The sequence below is a fragment of the Cornus florida genome, unplaced genomic scaffold, assembly GCF_030987335.1.
Source record: "Cornus florida cultivar Cherokee Brave unplaced genomic scaffold, ASM3098733v1 CherokeeBrave_3.0.0_Hap2_Chr01, whole genome shotgun sequence".
Classification (NCBI taxonomy): Eukaryota; Viridiplantae; Streptophyta; class Magnoliopsida; order Cornales; family Cornaceae; genus Cornus; species Cornus florida.
In genome coordinates, this window is record NW_026775571.1 from 15,322,968 (window position 1) to 15,349,771 (window position 26,804).

Genomic DNA, 26,804 nt, shown 5'->3' on the forward strand with positions numbered 1-26,804 from the left:
TCGACTCGATTTCTTTCAGATTTTTAGACTAACATGAAACAGTTCAAAAGGATCATGTCACCTAACTTCTATGTCAAAGTGAGACCCAGAGAGCATCTTAAGCTACCTTATAGTATAGGCAACAAGAATCATGATACATCCACATATATGAAGTGAATCAAGGTTGGGATAATCTAAGGAATACGACAAGTTTATAGTTATCATGAATCACATTATCAATGCAATTTAACCACATAAAAGCATGTTATACGAGGCAACAAAATACAAATTCTTAAAGCCATTAGCTTGAAATCTAAAGCACGAAAACAACAGAAGTGGATCATGCCACCTAACATCTATGTTCCAAATGAATCTATAGGATCATTCCTAAGCTACATTAGAACATTAAAACACAAATCACAATATCGATACCATTTAGCCAACATTGGAACTTCTAATACAACGCATAAAACATGATTTCTCAAAGTTAACATCTTGTAACTTAAAATGGTAAATCAAACAAAGAACAACAAGTTACGATATCATCTAGTTATCAACTTGAAAAAAAATGCGAAATCAACCAAAGTGGATACTTGGACGTCACGTCAGATCAGACCGACACCATAGTTAGTTTAGGGTTACTAACCCACGGGTAACCTCCCTATGTGCACACTAGACTATATAGAGGGACAATCTCCCGTACTAGAACCAAGTCCTAGCCGTAGCCAAACAACGACATCCCCAAGTTTCCAAAATTAACAAGTTGTGCAACAACATAAATATCAACATGTATACAAGATATCAACTATCTACCAAGCATAACCAAATTTGGAACACATACAATACATGTACTAAGTCCATAACTACTATGGAATTACAAATGTCGAATCTTCAGTGTGCGATTCGTTACACGCTATAACAATATCTTTCAACATTGAAAACATAAGCTCATGAATTTAAATATAACAACAATGTTATCAAATGCTCAAATGTAACCAAGTGAATACACAACAAGTCCAAGTCCATGATTTAAACATAGAAACAACTTCCAAGACACAATTAAATCCATGAAATAATTAGATAGAATTTAATTAAATAAACACAATTAAATTCTCTAGATTTCAATTCAATTCGAAATAACCTCAAATTAATACATATTAAAGGACATAACATGGTCATCACCTATATCTATTTTAAAACTCAATTAGGTTGTTAGAGCAATAAAGTGGAATTTTAATTAAATCATGCTAATTTAAATCCCAAGGTTCTAAAGCAATCTCAAATGGTCCCAAATTACTATATGCTAGTAAACAAGTCATGGTCATTACAAATATTAAGTTAAAAACTTAACTAAGCCAAGGGAACCATAAATAGATTTTAATTAGTCCTTTTAATTAAAATCTCTAGATTTTCAAAATCATCTAAATGTTCTCAAATTAACATATGTTAGGGAACACGCCAAGGCCTATTGTAATATCACATTACAAGCTTATTTCATGCAAGCTACATCTATGTAAATTTCACCAAAGATAAATATTAAATAAAAGTTGCAATTCTCATTAAAATGATTCCAATTTAATATATGTTAACAAGTATACCAAGGCCTAAATTACTAGCATGCCACACTTTAATTCCAAGTTGTATATCATCATGAGGATTAAATCTCAAACAAAGAAATTAATTAAATGAAAGGTTTCAAAACCTAATCAAATATTTTAGATTTAATATATGTGAAAGTATATGGCATGCATATCAAGAATATCAAGTCGGAATTTCAAAGAAATGAATAGTGCACTTGGAGCAAATTAATTAATCAAATTAATTAATAATTACTAGATTTCAAAACATATTCGATTACTTTCAATTTCACATATGTTGAAGAGTGTATTAAAGTCTAATATAATATGCTAACACATATCGATTTCAAGCTAGTTAAGGCCACATGATTTAATATTTTATTCAAGATAAATATTAAATAAAATCTTCATTACTTGTCCAAATGATCTAGATTTAATATATATCAATCAACATATCAAGGGGTAATATTCTATCATGCCACATATTTAAACAAAGCTATGAGCAATCGGGAAAATTAAATCCTTCACAAGAAAAATAAATAATAAAATCCAAGCATGTAAACAAGTTGTATAAGCATCCATAGCATGTAATATAACAAAACAATAAATTATAACACCCCCTACCTTAAATTGAGATGAAAATCTCAAATCCCCACTGACAGAAAAGTGTTCCGAATCCGCCGAAACTCCTAGGTTTTGTCGGGGACAACACGATCTGCATGAATCTGAAGGAAGCCCCATGAAAATCACAACTTGACTTCAAATCCAATCTCAAAATTTGGCCAAAAACGGGTTCTAATAAGGGTGAAGAATGTGTATCGCCAAGACGAGCAATAAACACAAAAGCCCTACTATGTTTTAACAAAGGAATGAAGCTCAAAAGAGGAGAAAGAAGGTGGCAGCCTCCCTTGGGCTGCCATGGGAACTACTGGTCGTGCAAGGTGAGTGGGGAAGATGAAAAATGAAATATTTCATCCCCCTTTTATAGAAAATCTCAAAAAGTGCATCGAACGGGCCCCGCCAGGTCCGGAAAAGTGGAAATCGAGCACGTGCTCAAATGGAAAAATTGTGTGAACGAAAAAGATTAAAAATGAGAAAAGATGAACAATGGAAGAAACGGCATCAAAAACGAGTCCCGAACAGAAAGTTATGCCCCGAACAAGTTCGGTGGCAACCGGGTCCAAAAACTCTGAAACTGGAGAAAAACGACTAGAAAGAAATTCTAAGAGTACACGACTCGACGAAATGTGAAAATGAATCCCGTTCGAGAATCCAAGCTCCAGACGAGGCATTTTGCAATAACTTTCGTTAATTGCACAATGGCCCCTACAAAAAGGGTTAATTACGAAACTGCCCCAGAATGAAAATATCTTCCAAAAGATATTTTCTTAGATGCCCCTGAAATAAAATATCTTCAAAAGATATTTATGAAAAACACCCCAAGAAAAGAAAATAATTCTATAGAACTATGCATCCATACCCCTATGGATACCGGGAGCAATCAGAGTACTTTCTTGCAAAAGTAAGATACGTATTTCGAGGAAACTACTGAAGATGAAGACACGTGAAGTCAAAAACCAACTCCAAGCATGAAAAGTGAGGTTGTGCCAAAAACTGACAAATAGGGAAAAGACAGAATAGGGAAGAAGACAAAATAGGGAAAATAACGAAAAGTGAATACTGTCCGAAAAATGAACATGTGGAAATGACTCGAATTTCAAAGGAAGTTGTCAATCCAATTGAAAGAGTCTCGAAAACCATTTCCGGGCACTCGAGACGACACTATGTGACAAGAAACATAACTCAGAAAAGAAAATTAAACGAAAAAAAAAAATTTATCCGTAAAATTTCAGGAAAAAGGAAAGGGAGGAAAATGACCGGGTCATTACAATTTTTCTTTATAAAAATTATAATGATGTGTCATCAAATTACCTTATTTAACTCTCACAAATTAAAAAAAAAAAAAAAAAAAAAAAAAAAAAAAAAAAAAAAACTATAATATTCCAACTATTTAAAAAGGAACCCTTCATTTCCAAAAATTCTAAAGTCTAATTCACATTATTCAAAAAAGAAAAAAAAATGTAAAAGGAACAAAAAAAAGTACCATATTTGTTTAAAAACAAAAATAAATAAATAAATAAATAGAATAACTACACGCAACAAAAAGAGAAAAAAAAAAAAAAAAAAAAAAAAAAAAAAAAAAAAAAAAAGGCCAAAGGGAGAAAAAAAAAAAAAAAAAACAAACAAAAAACATTCATTTTTTTTAAAAATTCTAAAGCCTAATTCACACTATTCCACACAAAACAAAAAATTGTAGAAGAAAAAAAAAATATTCACGAACAAAATGAAAAAGAAAAAGAAAAAAAAAACGTAAAAAAAAAAAACATACATTTTTGTTTTTAAAACGCATGCCCACCCCACTTCAAACATTTTTACTTAATTTAAATTAAAAAAAATTATTAACATATATATTAACTACATAATGATTCATAATGTCTCTATAAAGGTTACAACCCTTTAATTTCTTACTATTAAGTGAAATGATTTATTTCTTTTTAAATGTTACGATATAAAGGTTACAACCATTTAGTTTTCTACCATTACATCTGATTTGGAGTCTCTCCAAATGCACCAAAATTGTCTTCCAATTTATTTTCAATTCATTTACAATCCTTATGATTCATATAATTTCTAATTTTTCTTTATAAAAATTCTAATGATGTGTCATTAAATCACCTTATTTAACTCTCACAAATTAAAAAAAAAAAAAAAAAAAATCTATAATATTCCCACTATTTAAAAAGGAACATGTTCCTTTCCAAAAATTCTAAAGCCTAATTCACATTATTAAAAAAAAAAAAAAAAAAGAAAGAAAAAATGTAAAAGGAAAAAAAAAAAGTACCATATTTGTTTAAAAACAAAAATAAATAAATACATGCAACAAAAAGAAAAAGAAAAAAAAAATGCCAAAGGAAAAAAAAAAACATAAACGAAAAAAAAAAAAAAAAAATCTATAATATTCCCACTATTTAAAAAGGAAGCCATTCCTTCCCAAAAATTTTCTCCTTACAAATTCTAGAGCCTAATTCACATTATTCCATACAAATTAAAAAAAAAAAAAAAAAAAAAAAAAAAACAACAACTATAAAAGAAAAACAAAAGTACGATTTTTGTTTAAAAATATTACTAATAGTATTTTTAAATTATGTGACGGTTCATTATTCACAAAGTTTCTTAACAAATATTTCTTAAATTATGTGATGGCTAATTATCATAAAGTATGTCTTATAAGTTACCCTGAATCTAAATAGTTATTTCGGCGGGTTACCAAGGTGATGAAACACATCTATTTAGATGAGATTACAATCTTGTTAAAACGTACTATTCATTACTGCCTTCTATAGCAGTGGTGGTGAGAGAGTGCACAAGGTGGACATGAAAAATTACAAGCATAGCAGCAATGTTTACTATAATGAATTTGGCATCCTCATTCTTCTCCCATTTTTCATATTTCAATTTCAACAATTTCTTATATATATATATAGCTACCATATATATATATCTACGAAGTTATTCATTTTTTATTAACTTATTAATATTTGTGCATTCTCACATATCAATACTAAAATAAAATATCTCAGTTTTTTCCTTCTTGTGTTTTTTTGGCAGAAACAAATGACCCTCCAAAGCAAATTCTTCCTCCATGGCTTCCTAGGGTATATGATTTAAATAATGCCCACATATTCATATATATATATCTCCAACCAATTTGTTCTTATTGATAAAATTACTTTATTTAATTATATATAGAAGTTGTTTACCTAAAATAAAAAATTGAAAAAAATAAAATTTTATTTGTTGCAGGAAATTCTTGAAGATATTTGGATATAAAGGTGTCAAGTACTCTGGTAGCAATATTGGGTAAGTTGACTCTCCAACTTTAGCAGCAATATTGGATAATCTTAAGCCAGTTCTTACTTTCTTGTTTGTAATTATTTTCAAGTATTATGATTTATGGAGTAAATTAGTTAATTATAATTAATTGTCAAAAAAAAAAAAAAAAGATAAAAAGAAATATTAAATACTAAAACTCTTCAAGTAAGAAGAAATATTATTTATGGAGAAATATTGGCATGCAAGTGATTGGTGCTTGCGTTTTTAATTCATGATCGAATTTGTAATACTTAAATGTTACATATTAAATTTTTTTAGAACTGAATAAATTAATTCTCCAATTTTCTCATAAGCTTTTAGGAAGTCAGGCTCTATTTAAGGTAAGATATAATACTTCTTACATTGAATATGAATATAGCAACTCTAATCTCTTGTTTTTCCTTAAGTGGATTATGTTGTGATGCAATGGACTTTCCATCATTCGTTTTTCAAGAAAGAAAAAAAAAAAAATACACAAGGTTTTGGCATTTTCGGTAGAGTTTTTTTTGTATTAAATTAAATTTATTTTAGTTTAGTTTTTTTTAGGTTTCAACAATTTGGGGACTGAAATGATTAAGTATTAGAGCTTTTCAAGGATAATTGATGAGAAAATTTGTGAAGAATAAATTACCGAAGAAAATTTAGAAAGAATATGCAAGTTGTGACAACTATATTTTAGACTTATAATTGCAAGCCAATAATAATTTATATATTCATAATTGTTGTTTTTTTTTTTTTTTTTGAGATGTGAACTTATTTGTACAAGTTCAAAAAAGAAATATTTAAAAGACAAGAAAAAAAATAAAACAGTTTATGATGTGTTACAATATTACTATGTCTCTACAAATATATATGAAGTGGTTTATATGATAGCACATTATATCATATTTCATTTTTACACTTAAATTCTTCAACTTATTATTTTTTATAATTTTAAGAAATTTTAGATGTTATTTTTTTTTTCAAGGATTTTTTTTATCACGTGCACTTTTGCTAGTATTCTTAAATAAAAATTTTCTTTCTTTCTCTATCTTGTACCCTTGTTTTTACACACGTTTTTTACACCAGAACTATATATATATATATATATATATATATATATATATATATATATATTTTCGGTAAGTTACACCGCAGTAAATATTCATTCAAGATGTTAGCCGTTGTATGGGGGGAAGTGAAGAAATTTTTCATATTCTCTTTTTCTAGTTTTTTTTTATATATTTATTTATCTTTTTCTTATTCCTCACATTCATTCTCTCCTCTCTCAGCAGACTCAAAAGTTACAAGTTATTTCCCTATTCAGTTCTCTCTCATTAAAATTTATAATTTTCTTTTCTTCTTGATTCAATATTCATTAGTCTCCATTTGAACGTACTTTTCTTGTATTGAAGAATTTGCAGTAACATTGAATTGGAGTTTTCTAAATTAGGTTATATTGTTCTTTTTCTTTAATTATTTTTTAGTTTTACTAACTTTTGTTATTATAAATTTGTATATATCTATATTTTTCATGTATTTGAGTATTTGTTTGTGAGTTGTGACTATTTTTACCCATATTATACGGTTGAATATGTCTGGAAGAAAGTATGAATCTAGATTTGAAAAACTAAAAAGAAAAAAGAAAAAGAATAGATAAACTACTATAATCTCAAAAGGGAGCTATTAATAAATTTGTTACAACTAATAATCACAACCTAACAAAAAGTTGATAAAATCGTATCTACTGATAAGTGCTGAAAAGTGTACATTTAAACCCCTTAATCTTGAATATTCTAGAACCTTATTCTATCTTATTTTCCTGTTTTAGTCTAATTTTATATTATTTCCCTTTTCAGGCACTTATCCCCAAAATAAGTTAATTCAGCAGAATTAGAGCATTAAAAGAAACAATCTTAAGCTTAGTGGGAGAAAAGAGCAAAGTGGAAGCAAAGTGGTGAAGAGACCCTCTCCGATTGATCCAACTAAGTTTTGATCGATCACACTGTGATCGTTCCAACCATGCCATGATGGATCGAGTCTTTTGTCCTTATCTTCAGAAAAATTTCCTATTCGATCGATCTAACCTTTATTTCGATCGATCGAACCCTTTTGATCTTATCCTCACCTACCACTTTTGTCATTTTTCCAAAAATATCCCAGCCTTATCCTTATCCAAAAAGTACGCCGCCATGATTCAATCGATCCAAGCAACCTTGTGATCGATCAAACTGCCTCAAGTGCGTGAAAAATAGAGTTCCAGCCAAATTAAAGGTGTGCTCATGGTACAATCATTTAGAGGTCCAAGTGCACGAGGTCTGACCATTGGGCGTGACATTTGAGCTACCTATATAAGGATTTTGGGTTATTTTTTGATAGAGGTTGGTTAGAATCTAAAGGAGGCTAGAGAATAGAAAGGGAAAAAAAAAATTCATATAATTTGGGAAAGCTCTTCCTCTCTTCTAGGATTTCTACCAAGAACACAAGAGGAGAATGATGAATTCTGATGAGCACTGAAAAGTACACTTTTAAACCCCTTAAGCTTGAGTATTCTAGAACCTTTATCTATCTTATTTTTCCGTTTTAGTACTTATTTGTGTTTTTGTCTATTGCAGGTCAATAATGTTAAAATGGGCTAAAAATGGTTTCTTAAGGCCTTTTTGGATTCAAACTAAGTCTTGGTGAGGATCCGGAGCAAAAGGAGGCTGATTTGGAGCAAAAAGAGGCTGATCCTGAAAAGCTGCCAAGTGAGATCGATCATGAGATTGATCGCAGAAAGTGAGATCGATCAAATTTGGATTGATCGAAAATCAAAGTTCGATTGATCGAACTTTTCTTTGATCGATCGAACTTTTCTCTGATCGATCAAACTTTTTCTCTGATCGATCAAACTTTTGCTGGCAGCGAGCTGTCTTATTCCCGTGCGCGCCCAAAAGTCCACCTACCACATAGTACAAGATTAGATATTTTTGGGGCTATATTCCTGACTTAGTGACTAAGAAAAGGACCTTCCATATAAAGGAAAGTGACCCATTTGTAAATAAGCTCTTTATCATTTTATTTTTTACATTGTAATTTTAGTTTCTCTCTCTAGCAAAGTTAGAGATTAGGGTTAGAAGAAAAGGAGGAAGTGGAGGCACATCTCAAGATCTATCTCTAGACCACTCTCTCTCTCCATCTCTAGAGCTTCAAAGAAGAAGAAGAAGAAGAGGAAGAAGAAGATGGAGCCAAATTTGGAGCTTGATTTCATGACCACATCTACCTCCTCCATGATTGGCTAGATCTACACTTAGGGCTTAGATGAGCCCTAAGTCTTGTGTAATCTAAACCCTTGTATTTCTATTTTTGGGGATTTATATATATTGTTGTGATTAGTGTTCTAGCCTTGTGAATTTCATGAATCTTGGTATATTTCTATGATTTCTATAGTTTAATTCTTCCTATTAATTCTCTAGTTTATTTACATGTCTATGTGTGATTAAATTAGGAATTATTTCTTACATGATTCATATGAATTAATTCTTTCTATTAATTCTCTATTTGATTACATGTTGTCTTATGTGTGATTATTTGGGAATTAATCTCTACACTAGTTTTTCTATATTAATTGCATGTCTATGTGTGGTTGATTGAAAATCTAGTAATGGCTAAGCATGGGTTTTCATTGAATGGGTTTGTCAATTAATTTGATGGTTTATACTTATGCTTGATGGGTTGTTCTATAATTTAATTCATGCTTGTAGGTAGATAGACAATCTATGCTTGCTTAAATATTCCATGGCTTATTATTGCAAATTCCATGATTCTTTAGATTGATGTGTGCTACAATTGTTGCTACTTAGATGGGTCATGCTTAAAATTGATGGGTTGTGCTACACTTAGTTTAGGTAGACAATTCATACATAAATTAGATGGTCCATGCTTAATATTGCAATTGGTAGTCGCATTTTGTTCACAACAATGTATTCCCCATTAATGAAAAGCAAGTGGTTAATTACATGAGCTTAGTGGTGATTCCAACACCCTAAGTCCTTTCTTCATATCTCTTAAATCCCTATCTCTACTTAGTTTATTTTAATTGTATTTTTATTAATTGAAGTAGTTTAATCATCTCATCAAATCTCTTTTGCAATCTTGTGGTACGCTAGAGTTGAAATTAAATTCCAACACGTATAATCCTTTGGGACGATCCCTACTCACTCTGGCTACGTTAGTAGTAGTGTTGGTAGTGGTTTTTATAAATTTAAACTTGACCCAAAAGGTTTTTCTTGAACCGCTCATTCACTACATTATTTTGGCGAATATCAAGCGGCATCGTCAAATTTTGGCGCCATTGCAGGGGATTGATGGTTTTATTGGAATTAAACTAGACAATAGTGTTCATTTGATTGCTTCTATTTTTATTTTATTTTCCATTGTATATTCTTTTCTCTTACTCTCATTATTATTTGTTCAATTAGGTACTTGACTACAAGGAAGGCGAAATTTGGAACTTGATGCAATCATTGGAGGTTAAAGCTAAATTTGGAATTGAAGTGCTAAAGGACCGTTGTGAGCAATTCTTGGAACTCTTGTATTTTAATTGTTTCACTTCTTTGCATGCTTGTGATAGCCCTTGTTGAGGCTCATTTTATTGCTTAAATTTTTGTCCAAGCATAGGCCCTTGTTGAGGCCATTATTTGTTGCATTTGGGTTTTAATTGTGAATGGAGGAATTGTTTGATCCAAATTTGGGGAGAAATTATATCCCTTCACCTTATGCTCCTCCATCATATTTTAATCTTTATGAGATTGAGTCCAATTCATTTCAACATGCATCATCTTATCATGGACTTGATCACTCATTTAATCCTTCTTATGACTATTGCCCTCCACCACCATTTTATGATGAACCAAATCCACCACCTTCTAGGTACTCACCCGGATTTGAAGAAAAAGTGTTAGCTTTACTTGATGTGTATATTTCACAAACTCCACTTATTAATTCTCATTCTCAAACTTTAGCCAATCTTGAAACTCAAGTTGAGCAAATTACAAGTACTCTTTCTTGTCAAGAGGAGGAGGAAAAGGCAAATAAAAAAATGGCAAGAACTTTAATACATATAAATGAAGATGATGAGAGTGAAGAAGAGGATGAGATAAGTGAGCTAATGCCTAGCACTCTATCTTGTATAGAAGAGGAAGTGACAAGTGAGTTAGTGGTTAATCCAATAGAGGATAACATGATTAATGAGGACTTTCCTTGTTTTGATTATGATTTTATTTCGGACATTGCTACTTTAGAGAGTGAGGAGATGTTGACCACACTTGAGGTAGGAGAGAAGGAGGAGGAACTCGTAAAAGAGAGCATTCCTTCTATTATCTCTAATGACCCTCTTGAGACATGTCTCTTGGAAATGTATGAAAATTGTGGTTTTGACTTTGAAAGCTCCAAAAATGAAGTAAACTCTCTAATGGACTCCTTAGCTAACTTAGAAAGTGAGGAGATGGTTATTCTTGAGGAAGAAAAGAGGGATGAAGAGAAGGTATTTCTTATTAATCCAAATGAGTCTTTGAAGGACAATGCCACACCAATTATCAAAGTGGATGATCATTTGAATGTGTTTCAAGAACACAACAAAGAGGCAAGCCCAACCATGATTGATTTCGTTTTCAAAACCGTGGATGAAAGGAACAATATCATCTCTTTTATTTCTTTTCAAGTCATTCTTTTGGAGGATGATTTTATTGTTGTAAGTGGGACATTAAATGAGAAAAGTGAAAAGAGGATCAATAAGGAAGTTTCATATCCGGTTTTTTATTCTTTTGATTAGTGAGTTGACCCAACGTCTTGCTAGAGACGTTAAACACTAGTATTCGTAGAGTTTCAAAACTCTATTCCTTCCTCATTTCTTTTTATTTTTATTTTTCGTTCTTGTGTTCATTCTTTTATTTATTTTTCTATCTCTATTTTTGTTACCATCATTGGGGCTTAGCATAGGGTTTTCTGCACTTTCATGTTAAAAATTGAGCATTTTGCATAAGTTCGATCGATCTCAAATGAGAGTTCGATCGATCGAACTTCATACCTGCATCAAACTTGCATCCAAATCACTCTCTGTCTCATCGATCCAAGAAAATCTTCAGATCTCAGTTCTGAGTTAGATCGATCAGAAGACCTTCGATCGATCCAAACATCAAGTTCGATCTATCTGTAGTTTCAACACTTATAAAAATTTTGAGCTTGCATCAACCTGCATATTTCAGCTCTCTGTCAGATCGATCGAAAACATTCCTAGATCGATCTAAAGTTCTTCGATCGATCCAAATTCATTATTGGATTGATCGAGATTCCATACTTAGAAAAAAATTTAAAAGCACTGCAAATTTCATACTCTCTATCCCATCGTGCGAGCATAGATCGATTATGATGTGATCGACCCAAGTCAAGATCGATTACAACTTTGTCCCTTTGAATTTTTGACTTTTTCTTCTTTCTATTTTTATTTTATTTTTCATCTTCTTTGACTTTTGTTATTTTTTTTATTTTATTTACTCTCTTTTCTCGTATAAAAAAAAAAAAAAAGAGTTTTAAAATTTGTTAAAAATACAAAAATATTTTTGTTTATTTTTGTTTTATTTTCAAAAAATTCAATAAGATTTTTATTTTATTTTCATTTTTACTTTCAAGATTTATTATTATTTCAAACTTTTTTTAAAAAAAATCCAAAAAATATTTTTCTTTTCTTTTCTTTTATTTTATTTCCTTTCATCTTATTTCCAAAATATATATATATATATATATATATATATATATATATATATATATATATATATATATATATATTGTTTAACTTTAAATTTTAATTTTTCTTAATTTTTAATTTTTAATTTTGAAAAAAAAAATTAAAAAAAATAAAAAATATTATTCTTTGCTTTCTTTATTTCCTTGCATTTTTTTTCTTCTTGCATTCTTATTTACTTGCCTTTTTATTTTTGTTTGTGTATATATTTGTTGTGATTAAAAATAATAAAAAATAAAAAACGGTTTTCAATGTAGCATTCCGTCATACTAGAAATGTTAAACTTAGCACTCACATGACACATTTTGTCATTTATCTCTTGTTTCATACATGTTCATTTTCATTTTTAGTTATTTATTTTTCTTGCATTTTGTTTCATTGTACATACTTTCCTAAAAAAATAATAAATAAATAAATTTGCATCCCTTATTTCCTTGCATTTTCATTCCTTGCATGTTTATTTGTTTTCTTTTTGTGTGTGTGTGTGTGTACATACTTGTTATGTCATACAAAAAAAAAAAAAAAAAAAAAAAAAAAAAAAAAAAAAAATGAAAAATAGAAAGTAAGAAAATTTTGTATATACTTGTATTGTACAACATATTGTTTTTCATTTCTTGCATTATACATATTCTTTCATTACATTTTACCTTCTTTATTTTTCTTTTTATATTTTGTTCATGCATTTTATTCTTTATTTTTTTTGCCTTTTGTATATACTTGTTTTCATTAAATGAAAATATTAAAAAAAAAAAAGTTTCACCATTGTGCCCTTATGTGTATTCATGCTTTATGTTTTAGGTGGGGCTTGATCTCATATCTCTCTTTCATCTTGTGCTATATTACCTTAGAATGCTTGATTTACTTATCTTCTCCCATTTGATATTTGATGTGAGTTTGCTAGTGTGGTTATTCAAGTAGGTTATTGATTCTAAGTTTGGGGGAGACGTCTTTCGAATTGGATCATAACTGGGCTTCATGTTTTCGCCACCATGGTATACTCTTTCCATCTTTTCCATTGTTCTCATTGCACAATGAGGACAATGTGCAGTTTAAGTTTGGGGTTAAGGTGTTTTTGTTACATTCTACTTAAGTTTGAGACTTAAATGCATGATTAAGATTTGAGATTGAAGTTAGCTATGATTTTGATCTTTTGAGAATTAGATTGCTTAAAATTTAAAAATTGTTTGACTTGAGAGTCCAATACTTCTTGTATGCCTTATGGATGCCATTTAGGAGTAAATTTTTCGAAAGATTAATATCTTGCTTGCACTTGTGGTCCACATCATCTTGATTTTGTGATTATTTTGAGATTCACTCTAGGATTCTACACTAGCACAGACGCACACTAGCATTCATTTGTGGGGTACATGCTTTGTTGATTATTGAATTGGTTATATCCCAATTGAACTAATAGTGCATTGAAAACTTTCATTCTTGATAAAGGTGGATAACAACCCCTTTTCACTAAGTAGCCGGGATTCTAGCCTCATTAAGTATTGAACTTCTCGCGCCGAAAGGTGGAGGGCCCAAACTCTAGGTTAATAATTGGATTAAAAAAAAAAAAAATGTTGCAAAAACAATAAAAGTGAGGACTTCTCTCAAAAAGTGAGAAGTGGGAAATGATTAGGTGGAGATTGTTTTGATTTGTAGCCTAGTTGATTTGAGCTTGTAAGTCCGTAAGGGTGTTTGAACACCTAGTGCCCTAAAACCGTCTAGTTTGGGAGTCATTGACCTAATGCTCGATCTAAGAATCGCTAGAAAGCTTAACAGATCAATACATTACACCATGCTTCCATCTTTGATCCTCTAAAAAAAAAAAAAAAAAAAAAAGTGTGAAAAGAATAAACGCACCTAGAACAATAAGTTTTAATAAAAGGTCCACTTTTTGTCTTGATGATCGGTACTAGATTTGTGTGTTAGTTTAAAGATAAGGATGTGATTAATTCTTTAGTTGGCTAAGATAGCAACACATTTGATGTCGGACCACTTAAAAAGGATTCTAGACTTGTTTTGATTTGCATGATCATTTTCTTGATGTGTGGAGGACCATACTTGCTTGCTTGATGTTGAGATTTTGGGAGATTGCTTGGAAATGGTTGAAAAATTGCATACTTGCGGTAGTTTTCTCCCAATGATTGTTTGCAATATTGATGTCTCTTTTGTGAGAATGAGCTTAATATTTGTGGGTATCATTTCTGAAAACCCTCATGAGACTTCACTTGTCCACTAGCGGTAACCTAGGGGTTTAAAAGGCTTGTTGCATATGCTAAATGCAATCGTGTTCCCTACGAAAGTGGCGCTATCATTTTATTGCTTTCTAGTTCATACTTGTTTAGTTGTTCATTTCATTTCTTTACTTCGTAGTTCATTGCTAGGGACTAGCAATATTTAAGTTTGGGGGTGTGATGAGCGCTGAAAAGTACACTTTTAAACCCCTTAAGCTTGAGTATTCTAGAACCTTTATCTATCTTATTTTCCCATTTTAGTACTTATTTGTGTTTTTTGTCTATTTCAGATCAATAATGTTAAAATGGGCTAAAAATGGTTTCTTAAGGCCTTTTTGGAGTCAAACTAAGTCTTGGTGAGGATCCGGAGCAAAAGGACGCTGATTTGGAGCAAAAAGAGGCTGATCCTGAAAAGCTGCCAAGTGAGATCGATCATGAGATCGATCAAAGTTGGATCGATCGAAAATCAAAGTTGGATCGATCGAACTTTTCTCTGATCGATCGAACTTTTGCTAGTAGCGAGCTGTCTTTTTCTCATGCGAGCCTAAAAGTCCATCTACCACATAGTACGGGATTAGATATTTTTGAGGCTATATTCCTGACTTAGTGACTAAGAAAATGACCTTCTATATAAAGGGAAGTGACCCATTTGTAAAGAAGCTTTTTATCATTTCATTTTTTACATTGTAATTTTAGTTTCTCTCTCTAAGAAAGTTAGAGATTAGGGTTAGAAGAAAAGGGGGAAGTGGAGGCACATCTCAAGATCCATCTCTAGACCCCTCTCTCTCTCCATCTCTAGAGCTTCAAAGAAAAAGAAGAAGAAGAGGAAGAAGAAGATGGAGCCATATTTGGAGCTTGATTTCATGACCACATCTACATCTTCCATGATTGGCTAGATCTACACTTAGGGCTTGGATGAGCCCTAAGTCTTGTGTAATCTAAACCCTTGTAATTCTATTTTTGGGGATTTATATATATTGTTGTGATTAGTGTTCTAGCCTTGTGAATTTCATGAATCTTGGTATATTTCTATGATTTCTTTGGTTTAATTCTTCCTATTAATTCTCTAGTTTATTTACATGTCTATGTGTGATTAAATTAGGAATTATTTCTTACATGATTCATATGGATTAATTCTTTCTATTGATTCTCTATTTGATTACATGTTGTCTTATGTGTGATTATTTGGGAATTAATCTCTACACTAATTTTTCTATATTAATTGCATGTCTATATATGGTTGATTGAAAATCTAGTGATGGCTAAGCATGGGTTTTTATTGAATGGGTTTGTTAATTAATTTGATGATTTATACTTATGCTTGATGGATTATTCTACAATTTAATTCATGCTTGTAGGTAGGTAGACAATCTATGCTTACTTAGATATTCCATGGCTTATTATTGCAAATTCCATGATTCTCTAGATTGATGTATGCTACAATTGTTGCTACTTAAATTGGTCATGCTTAAAATTAATGGGTTGTGCTACACTTAGTTTAGATAGACAATTCATACATAAATTAGATGGTTTATGCTTAATATTGCAATTGGTAGTCTCATTTTGTTCACAACAATATATTCCCCATTAATGGAAAGCAAGTGGTTAATTACATGAGCTTAGTGGTGATTCCAACACCCTAAGTCCTCTCTTCATATCTCTTAAATCCCTATCTCTACTTAGTTTATTTTAATTGTATTTTCATTAATTGAAGTAGTTTAATCATCTCATCAAATCTCTTTTGCAATCTTGTGATATGCTAGAGTTGAAGTTAAATTCCAACACGTATAATCCCTTGGGATGATCCCTACTCACTCTTGCTACGTTAGTAGTAGTGTTGGTAGTGGTTTTTATAAATTTAAACTTGACCCAAAAGGCTTTTCTTGAACCGCTCATTCACTACATTATTTTGGCGTATATCAAGCGGTCTCGTCAATTTTTACCATGAAGATAGCCCTTGAAGGTTGGATGACAACATCAATGAGTAGCTAAACCATTCTCTTGGAGCTAAACATCTAAGCATGCCTCCTAGACTTTGATGTTTTGTAATTAATAAGGATTTGTGTTGTAATTCTTGTCTTTGCATCTTATATATATATATAAATCTTCTTTCTACAATGATTTATGTAGTTTAATACTTCCAATTGATCATTTAATTCTATCCATATGTCTGTGTATGCTATAATGAATGTTCATATATTTATCTCTAGATTTTGTGACATTAATACATGCCTATGTGTGTTGATATTATGAATCTAGTGATGGTCAAGGCATGATGCTTAAATAGATTATTCTTGTGGTTTATTTGATGGTTCATACTTATTTCTTGATGGATTGTGCCACCTCTTTAGTTTAATTAGTTTAATTTTCATGTCACTAGCTTAGTTGTAATGTAATTGCCTTACTTTTTAGATAGGTGGACAATCCATACTTGTTTGATGTTCCATGCTTATGAATGTAAGTAGTATATTTCTCTAATTTAATGAGTGTGCATTAATTGTGGACTTATGGAAAGATTAATGGCTTCATTTGATATGTTGTACTATTCACTATATTGGCTAGACAATGTATGCTTACTTGGCCATCCATACTTGATAATTCAATTAATGCCGCACACTTTCATTTACAATATACAATCTTCCTAATTCATCAAATATTAAATGTCTAGAAAGGTAATACTGAGTGGTGAACTCTATGACCTAAGACTCCTCTCTCATATTCTCAACACCTCGTTTGTTTTAGTTGTTTTACATTACATTTATTTAGTTTAAGTTGTAGTATAATTCAACCACAAACCATCTTTTGATCATTCGACCTATCACTCTAACATTGATTCCAAGAATACCGTTCATTTTCCTTAGGACGATCCCTACTTACTCTAACTACATTAATAGTTAGTAGTGGAAGTGGCATTTTATAAATTCAAACTTAGCCACACTACATTTTACCACACATTTGTACAACTAGGTATTGACAAACCACCATCTACTATCAACTATGTCATAAGAAAGATTAAATGGATTGGCTATTATCTATTGAAAATATATTTTAACCACAATATAAGAATTTAATTAGTAATTTTGCATCTCAAAAGGCAAAAAGGATAATTTTTAATTAATTATTATTATTTAATACTGAATATATTAAATATTATGCTATGAAAAGGCAACTTTGGAACAATTAGAAAATTACAAAAATGAAATCATTAATTTTGAACAACAAAGGGCAATTAATCAAGTCCGACAATGAGTTTTCCAACAAGCCCTATAAGGAGCTCTAGGAACTCTGAATAGTTGTTTGAATAACGAGTTACATTTACATACCATCAGTGCCAATATTGACATCTTGAGGTGATGAAAGAAATAACTGATTAGTCCTTCTAGTATAGGCATTATTATTATTATTATTATTATTATTATTATTTATTTATTTATTTTTGCCTATAATAGGCATTAAGGGGCCACTTTTTATTTGTCACTTGAGGCCTGAGTTACATCTAGTCCCCCCTGAATCACCTTCATTGAATGGTAGATGCCTGAAAAAAATTTGAATTTTTTTCCCCCAACTTTAAACACTACACCCTTGACTTCTGACACCAATATATTTCCAAAAGGATGAAAGTTGATGCCTAACACTTCTAACCTGTTTCAGGATCATAATCGGAATCATCACCATATTTGTATCATTGATGATGGACAACATATTACCAAAATGTATAAAACATTTAACAACATTCACAATATCATCTTTAAGAACAGGCCTAAACTTTTGATAAAAGAGAGAGAGACATGCCATCTAGTCCTGGAGCTTTACCCGGGTGCATAACAAAAACTGCCCTCCTAACATCTTCGGTTGGTGGGCAGAGAAGGCATCCGTTCCTTTATGTAGTAACTTTCTTGGGCGCATTTCGCAAAAACTTATCAATATCAATGGGAGATTGAGACTGAAACAAAAGCTTGAAAATGGTTCAAAAATATAGATTACACCGTCGATTCCTCCTCAACCCACTGCCCATTCAGATCTTGAATGCCTGAAATATATATGGTCCCTTTCCCCCAGGGCAGCTCGAGCCTTATGCCCCGGCCAATAAAAAGGTCCCAAAATATTATAGTTTCCTTATATAAGTTATATTGTAATTGTTTCCAACATTGTGAAAAACTAATTCCAAAGAATTTATGTTCTAAAATAACTTTTTTCTTTTTTTTCTTTTTTTTTTGTTTTCTCTCCCCTCATCATCATTCATGCTTTTTAATTAAACTTTAAGAATTTATCTCCTAAAATAACTTTTTTTTCCTTATATAAGAATTTATCTCCTAAAATAACTTTTTTTTCTCTCTCAATTATTTTCTTTGAATTTCTCTCTCTCCTCCTCATTCACGGTTGTTTAGTAAACCCTGACACACACAGTTAATATGGGCCTAAATATTTATATTCTTAAATAATATATTTTTTTTCTTTCTCTATCTTATACACTTGTTTTTACACATGTTTTTTTTTACACCGGTACTATATATATATATATATATATATATATATTTCGATAAGTTACACTGCAATAAATATTCAAGATGTTAGAACGTTGCAGAAGTAAAAAACTTTCCATATTCTCTTATTCTAGTTTTTTTTTTTTCTCCTTCACGTTTATTCTCTCCCCTCTCAGCAAACTTGAAAGTTACAAGTTATCTCTCCCTCCTCAGCTCTCTCTCATTGCAACTTTATAATTTTCTTGATCTCGACTCAATATTCATTAGTCTCCATTTGAACGCACTTTTCGTGTACTGAAGAATTTGCAGCAACATTAAATTAGGGCTTTCTAAATTAGGTTATATTGTTCTTTTTCTTTAATTATTTTTTAGTTTACTAACTTTTGTTATTATAAATTTGTGTGTGTATATATATATATATATATATTTGTATATTTGTTTATGAGTTGCGATTATTTTTACCCATATTATACGGTTGAATATGTCGGCTAGAAAGTATGAATCCAAATTTGAAAAACTGAAGAAAAAAAAAAAAAAAAAAAAAAAAAAAAAAAAAAAGAAAAAGAAAAAGAAAAAGAAAAGAAAAAGAAAAAGAAAAAGAAAAAGGAAGCTATTGATAAATTTGTTACAACTAATAATCAAAGCTTAACAAAAAATTGATAAAATATTATCTATGGATTGGCTATATTGTCTATTGAAAAATATATTTTAACCATAATATAAGAATTTAATTAGTAATTTTGTATCTCAAAAAGCAAGAAGGATAATTTTTAATTAATTATTATTTAATACTTAATAAATTAAATATTATGATATGAAAAGGCAACTTTGGAACAATTAGAAAACTACAAAATGAAACCATTAATTTTGAACAACAAAGGGCAATTAACCAAGTCCGACAACGGGTTTTACAACAAGCCCTATTGGCATCTTTGGAGCGAAGAAAGAAATAACTGATTAGTCCTTCTATTATAGGCATTTTATTATTATTATTATTATTATTATTATTTGCCTATAATAGGGCATTAAGGGCCACTTTTTATTTTTTGCCTCACGCCCCTGGTTACATCGAGCATTCGCCTTCATTGAATCCCCCAACTTTAATCACTACACCCTAGACTTCTGACACCAATATATTCCCAAAAAGATGAAAGTTGATGCTCAACACTTCTAACCTGTTCAGGATCATAATCGGAAGTTGATTCTCTAAGCTGCTTGAGACGTCGCTCTGCTTCATCAATGTGTTTGTGTGGATTAGACTGCTTTGATCGAGCCCATCTGATTAACTCTTTCTTACACTTTTAATTTTTTTCTGCCCATTCTACAACCGTGAACCTCTTACATTTTCCCCCAAAACTTGATTGACAATATCATTGCATTGCTTATCATCCAAAATGAAACTGATAAGCTTTTCTAGGAAAAAACGGAAACAAATACAGAGCATAATAGCACAGTGGTCAGTCCCTGTTACCGCAATATGTGAAAGACCACCCTTCAAGATTTACAATTCAAGTAATACATGTATTCAGCTGATATTGTTTACCATTACATTGTATAGATGTTTCGGTGTATCACTTGATGAAATGTACTCGTAGTAAATTTACAAATCTCCATGTACATTTAAGATATGTGTTTAATTATCTTTTAGCAATGCTATTAGAATCATGAATTTGATCGACCATCTAAAATAGTTAGATCTTATTTCTGGGACTACAAGAACAGATCATAATAACTCTAGTACTGTCAGAAAAACACGGGACTCCATTGGGTACCAACAGAGGCACATATGGACCTTTTGGAAGCCCGACCATGAAGCACAACTTCAACATTCAAATGGGAGAGGACAAGTGCATTTGGCGGATTTCATGGTAGCAGCGTTCAGTATGGAGGCAGACAATCCGTCATCGAATCCATCGGTGTTTATGTTAAGCCGACTGCAAGACTGTCTTGGCAACCTCAACAGCACTGGAGAGATTAAGGAAGAATCCTAGCCATGATCATTACCTATCATTATGTTACATTGCTTCAATGGGATGTTGAATATAATTATAAGCTGTACTTATTGTTCATTTTCTATAACATTTTTATATCAAAGTCTTATTCTATATCTGACAAATTGCAGGTCTACGATATCTGACAAATTGCAGTTCATTATATCTAATGCCTCAAATTCAGCTTTTTTAGCCACCGTTATTAAGAAATCGATGAAAAAAGCAGGTAACTAAGAATATCTTTCTTTTTTCTCTCGGAATAGGTCGTAAAAAATTGTTTACATGCTCACTCCCTTCAAGATTTACAAACCATATGCTGAATCCCGTAAAGCAATACAAATCACATTCTACAAATGCTTCTTTGATTAGCGGCATTTGTACTTACCTGATATTGTTACAATGACAGCGTACAGATCCGCCAGTCACTTGATGTAACCTAGTAATTTTACAAATCTCCAGCAGGAGTTAACATGCTCACTTGCTTTAAGATCCATGTTTTATCTATCTGAATGCTAGATCAATCATGAACTTGATCGATTGATTGCTTTCACCATTACTACGACAGACTAAAATGGTCAGATCATATTACTGGTTGTGCCACTCCTGCTCTCTGATCTCCAAATCCTTCTTGGAGATATTACTTTCTTTTGAATTAGTCTCTGAGATGCTTCCATCTGAACGTCCAGTTTTGACGTATCAAGGGATAACTTCTCACGGACGAATGAATCTACATTAAAACCAGTTCCAATTGTGGCAGCACTATAATAAATGTAATCTGAGGAAGGTCCAACTGATTCTTCTCCAGTGTTATTGTCATCGCCCCTTAATATGTTTTTTGAAGAATATTCTGCCTTGTAATATGAGTTCTGATCAAAGTTCAAGAGTCTCTTTACACTATCAATTGCAGGGTCGATGATGTCTAAGAACCCCATAACCCATGAAGCATCATCAACAACTTCTGTACGCTGTTGCATACAATAGTTAATCAGGTCTTGGCCTCAGTTTTCATAAAACTATATTGCAATTTCATATATTTTTGCAGCACCAGAGATCTCTCTAGCTAAACAATATAATAACCTTATAACAAAATAGTGCTACCATGCAATACATGGAATTAAACAGTAAATGATTTCAAAGAAGTATATATTTGGATGGTTGGATCATTTGACGTAGTCATTATTGGCATTGGAGAAATACTTGTTATGACTGAATGAGTGGAGTAGGTCAGGCCAAATACCTGTTGGAAATAGGTGTTACGAATTTCCTCAGCGCGTACAGAATTTCCTTGATCCTCCTCCATTGATGCCCACGTCATCCATGTTACATAGCTTTGGGAATTTATGTTCAGCGAAGATCTAAATAGCCTCCGAGCAGCTGATAGATTTCCAATTCTCTGTTCCAAAACACCCCAAGCCTGCAATACATAGCAATAACAACCAAAGTCTAGGATCTATTTTCTTTACTTGTATACAACATTATTGTTATCATTTACAGCAATTATATAATCCACACCGCCTGCCTAAAGAAACAAGAAACAATGCCTATCACTTTACAATATGGACACTACCTGGAGGCAGCGAGCAGCACTTTCGGTGGTTGAATCAATTGATAATGCTCTTTGGTATAGGTCCCTGGCTGTGGCAATGTTTCCTTCCTTCCATTCCATCCACCCCCAAGCCTATATCAGACCAAGAAATATAATTAGCTTTTGGTTGATCCACATGTATGCACCCTATCACCCCCATCACAGTAATGCAGCACGCAGATACAGTCAGCAGTGAAGACAAAACAAGCAAAACAGGATGTTACTTTTACTGGAAATGTGAACTCAGAATTGATGATAAGATGGTGAAATGGTAAAAATCTAAAAATGAAGGCAGGAAAAACCACAAAGAAACACAAACACAGATTAACAATTAGAAAGTAAAAAGTATGACCCACTTCGCCATGTTATTTACATTCAATGGCAAAACAAACTAAAATTATATGACTCAGTGTGAATTGGCTTGATTGTGCAGGCCTCTTCAGTGTACAGCAGCAAGTGCCTTATTAACATCTTGTCTGTGCTTGCTTGACTGGAAAAGGCTTACATGTTAAGTTGGTTTTATATCACCCTCCGGTACATTTTTTCTTTTCCATTCTTTTTTATTATTAGACACTGTTTATATGGGTAACGCACCCGCAAAAGCTACACAAGGACCAAATAGGATCCCTAAACTCTCAAAGTATCCGGTATATCACCCTCCAGTTCTATTTAATTTTTGTCCAAAGAATATACAACTGAAGTCATGTTTACCTTGACAATCAAATTTGATCTTGAAATAGTTAGGAAATGACCAAATCCTAGTTCATGGTTAGTGTTAGACCGTTGGTCCGCAAAACCCACTTACTCAAAGCACCTATAAACCAAGAATTCAGATACAGAGTGAAATTTGTTTGGTTTTCTACTTTAGCTGATTTTCCACAGGTCTAGCAGAGATTATTCACATCATGCATAGAAAAAACTTCCCACCTAGGAAGTCTCCAACAATAGAAATACAATGTATAATTAAAGAAAGTTTGGTTGAATAAGATCAGGATTAGAGAAGTCTCTTACAATCCATACTGGTTGGTGTCTTGGGTCCAATTCAGATGCTCTCCTGAACAACACTCGAGCAACATTTGCAGTTGAGTATTTGTATTCCAATAAAGCAAGAGACTGAAGGAGAACAGGATCCCTAGGATTCAGTGCATGACCAATCTTCAGAAGTTTTCTTCCTTGGTCAATATTGCCCAGATTAGCTTCAAAGACTCCCCATACATGCCATGCAAACCTATTCTTGGGACTGGCCTGGACTGCTTTCTGAAATTTACAACAGAGAGCAATGTATTACATATCTGATGGGAAGAGGTGTAATATTCTGCAAAAGTACAACAAATCAAACTAATATGCATTTGATGAATATGAAAGAACTTGAAATGGGGTTCCCGTAAAATCAAAAGGAAATAATAATGATGCTAGCACCAAAATCAAGGTAGTGAAAAAATAACCTCAAAAAGTTGCCGAGCAGTGCGGTTGTTTTCCTGTTGTATCTCTAATTGCGCCCATGCCTGTACAAAATGAAGTAGAAAAACACGACAAAACAGACTTTGTTAAAGAAGGGCGCATGAAATTGAAATCATCCTCACCACAAGGTTGCCTAAAGAAGTCCACTTACAAGCCAACTGGCACAGCTTCTGGGATTACATTTAGTAGCCTGCCTGAATAAATATCGAGCCTGCTCATACCGATTTGCTTTAGCTTCAAGTAATGCAAGTGTCTGATATACATACTCATTTCCACCACAATATTTGAGACCTTTACCAAGGAGACTCCTTGCCTTCTTTACATTCCCCTGTTTTAGTTCCAAGACTGCCCATCCATGCCAGGCTGCAATATGTGTCCTATCAGCAACTGTGGCAGCATCGAATAATTCTCTAGCTCTCCTTATATTACCAATCTTGTTTTCCAGAACAGCCCAGCACTGTTCCAAATGAACGAGTCCAAGTAAATTTCTAACACAATAGAAACAAAAGGATGAGAATACGTGCAGTCTGCGAAAAAACAATGTACCTAACCTGTTTACATGCAATTGACTGCATCTGAAAAACTAGTTTACAGAGGATGTCTGACATGATGTTCTTAATCCTAATTACAATTATCGGTGAATATTGAGATAACTCCAAATTTAGGGACACTGGCAAGCTACCTAATATGTGCTTGAGGTGGACAAGGATTTTGGATAGGGGACACAGCCTAAACAACTAAAACCAAGTTGGATTTCAAACAGTGTTTAACAAACATATCATCATCATGGCCTTGTTATATAAAGAAATCCAACCAAGTGCTTGGACTCGTCAGTTGAGATTCAAAGAGAAATGATCCACCATTACTTGCTTAGTGAAATTTATGATTAGCGTTATCCAAATTATTACCTAGAAGGTCCAAGTAGCTTTAGACCAAAGGTTGTAATGGTTTTGAAGTCTCTTCTATGCTCCCATTAGTTTCAAGGGAAATGGGAGTAGAAAATCCAGTGTAATATCTAACCTCAGCAGCAATTGTGAACTGAATAAGCTTAATTACAGCAATGTATTCTTGCAACATGATTTTTGAAAGAAATGTTGAAGAGAGTTGAATTGGATCATATAATTAGAAAGGGATTGCACTAAACCCATTAACAATATTATAAAGATGGGACATTGCTTAGTGCAATGGTAAAATGCTCGGGCTGTCAACTGTGAGAATTCAGTTCCAATCCTAATCCTGAAAGCATCCACTTTGTGCAAACAATAACAAAATTTATGTTTGTATCCAATCCACCCCTCCTAGAACCCAGAATAACAGGGACCACACTGAGTAATGACTCTTTTGACCCCATGAACAAAATTATGATAATCATATCAGCTAAAATAATGTTCACATTTATGTAAAGATTTTCAATTAGCAACCAACTTCAGCACAAAATGCAACTATGAAGACTAGAGTGAGACTAACCTGCCAAATGTAGGGATTTTCACCCTGCGTTGCCTGGCAGCCTTTTTCATATACAGCTCTAGCTTCAGCTGCTTTCAATTGCTTGCTAAATATCTTACCTAAGGCAACGTATGGCCGCCCATCTTCTGGCCAATAATATACACACTTCACACATCACAAAATAAAAAACACAAATTGTCAGCAACAGTGCTAAAATTTTGCACAAATCAATCACAAAGTAGCTCTATTACATAAAAATAAGAAAAAGCATATTTAGGTGATACGAACATATGCAATGAGAGGATGCATTTGTTAGAAATGGAACATTAGTTTGTATAGAGGGTAAAGAGCAAAGAGACCCACCAAAACTACTTATAAATGACTTTAAAACATAAACTATTAATGGAGAAAAACCTAAAAATCACAATGCACCTTCAGAAGAATCTCCCCTGCTTCTTTATACCGATAGTTTCGCGTCAAAACCCTCGCTCTGTACAACGCCAAATCCAAATTCACCGTAAGCGGCTTCTCTTCCGAGCTCGATTGAACTCTCGCTGGCTCAAAAATGGGCATCTTTTTAGCAAATTTTGAAAGTCCGGCATCGATTGGAGACGCCAAAGACGACTTTTCCTCTATATAATCTTTCTCATCGGTCTCGCTGTCATCCGCTTCTTCCTCGCCGGTATTCTCCATTACCGGCCGACGAACAACGAGTAATTCCTCCAGAGACTGTCTGCTAGTAGTTCCGGTGTCTTCAGTGACTCCATTGATATCGTCATCATACAAAGATTGAGGTTTTTCTTGGAGAAGTGGTGATAATGATGATTCGTTTGAAGAGAGTGGAGGTAGGAGAGGAGATGAAGGAGAGTAATTAAAGGTTTTGAATGGGAATTTGAAGTGGAATTTGGAGGTGTTAGCGTTTTGAGAAGGAGAGAAGAGTGTGAACTTCGGGTTTGGGGAAGGAGGAGGAGAAGAAGAAGAGAAGACGTTCATTTTCTCTCCTCTCTCTCTCTCTCTCTCTCTCTCGGATTCAACTGTCCGTTTTACATGGAAGGTGTTCGGCGGGCTTGCAAAGAGGATATTTTCTTACAGTGAGCAAGAAGAAGTGGTCTTAGTTTGGTCACATTTTCCTCCACTACACTAGTACAGACAATTTCACTATTATTTATAAGTAACATTTTACCACTATTTTGAAGTAACACCACAAAAATTTAAAAATAATATCACATAATAAAAAAAGTAACATCACCCACCATTTATAAGTATCTTTCACCCTCAAAACATAGTGATATTACTTTTTAAACCATGTGATATTACTTTTAAACTTCTGTGATGTTACTTATAAATGGTGCTACCATTTATA

General features: G+C 32.4%; 1 protein-coding gene across 1 annotated transcript; it reads right to left on the bottom strand.

Moving 5' to 3' along the window:
* Positions 1 to 21,176: 21,176 nt before the first annotated feature.
* On the bottom strand, positions 21,177 to 26,572 carry LOC132293117 (protein high chlorophyll fluorescent 107). Its single transcript, XM_059790461.1, has 8 exons — positions 25,874 to 26,572; positions 25,463 to 25,606; positions 24,147 to 24,452; positions 23,980 to 24,039; positions 23,546 to 23,791; positions 22,517 to 22,627; positions 22,187 to 22,363; positions 21,177 to 21,914 (listed from the first exon to the last, which is right to left on the bottom strand). The coding sequence occupies exons 1-8, from the start codon at positions 26,432 to 26,434 to the stop codon at positions 21,525 to 21,527; spliced, it is 1,995 nt and encodes a 664-aa protein (XP_059646444.1). The 5' UTR covers positions 26,435 to 26,572; the 3' UTR covers positions 21,177 to 21,524.
* Positions 26,573 to 26,804: the final 232 nt, after the last annotated feature.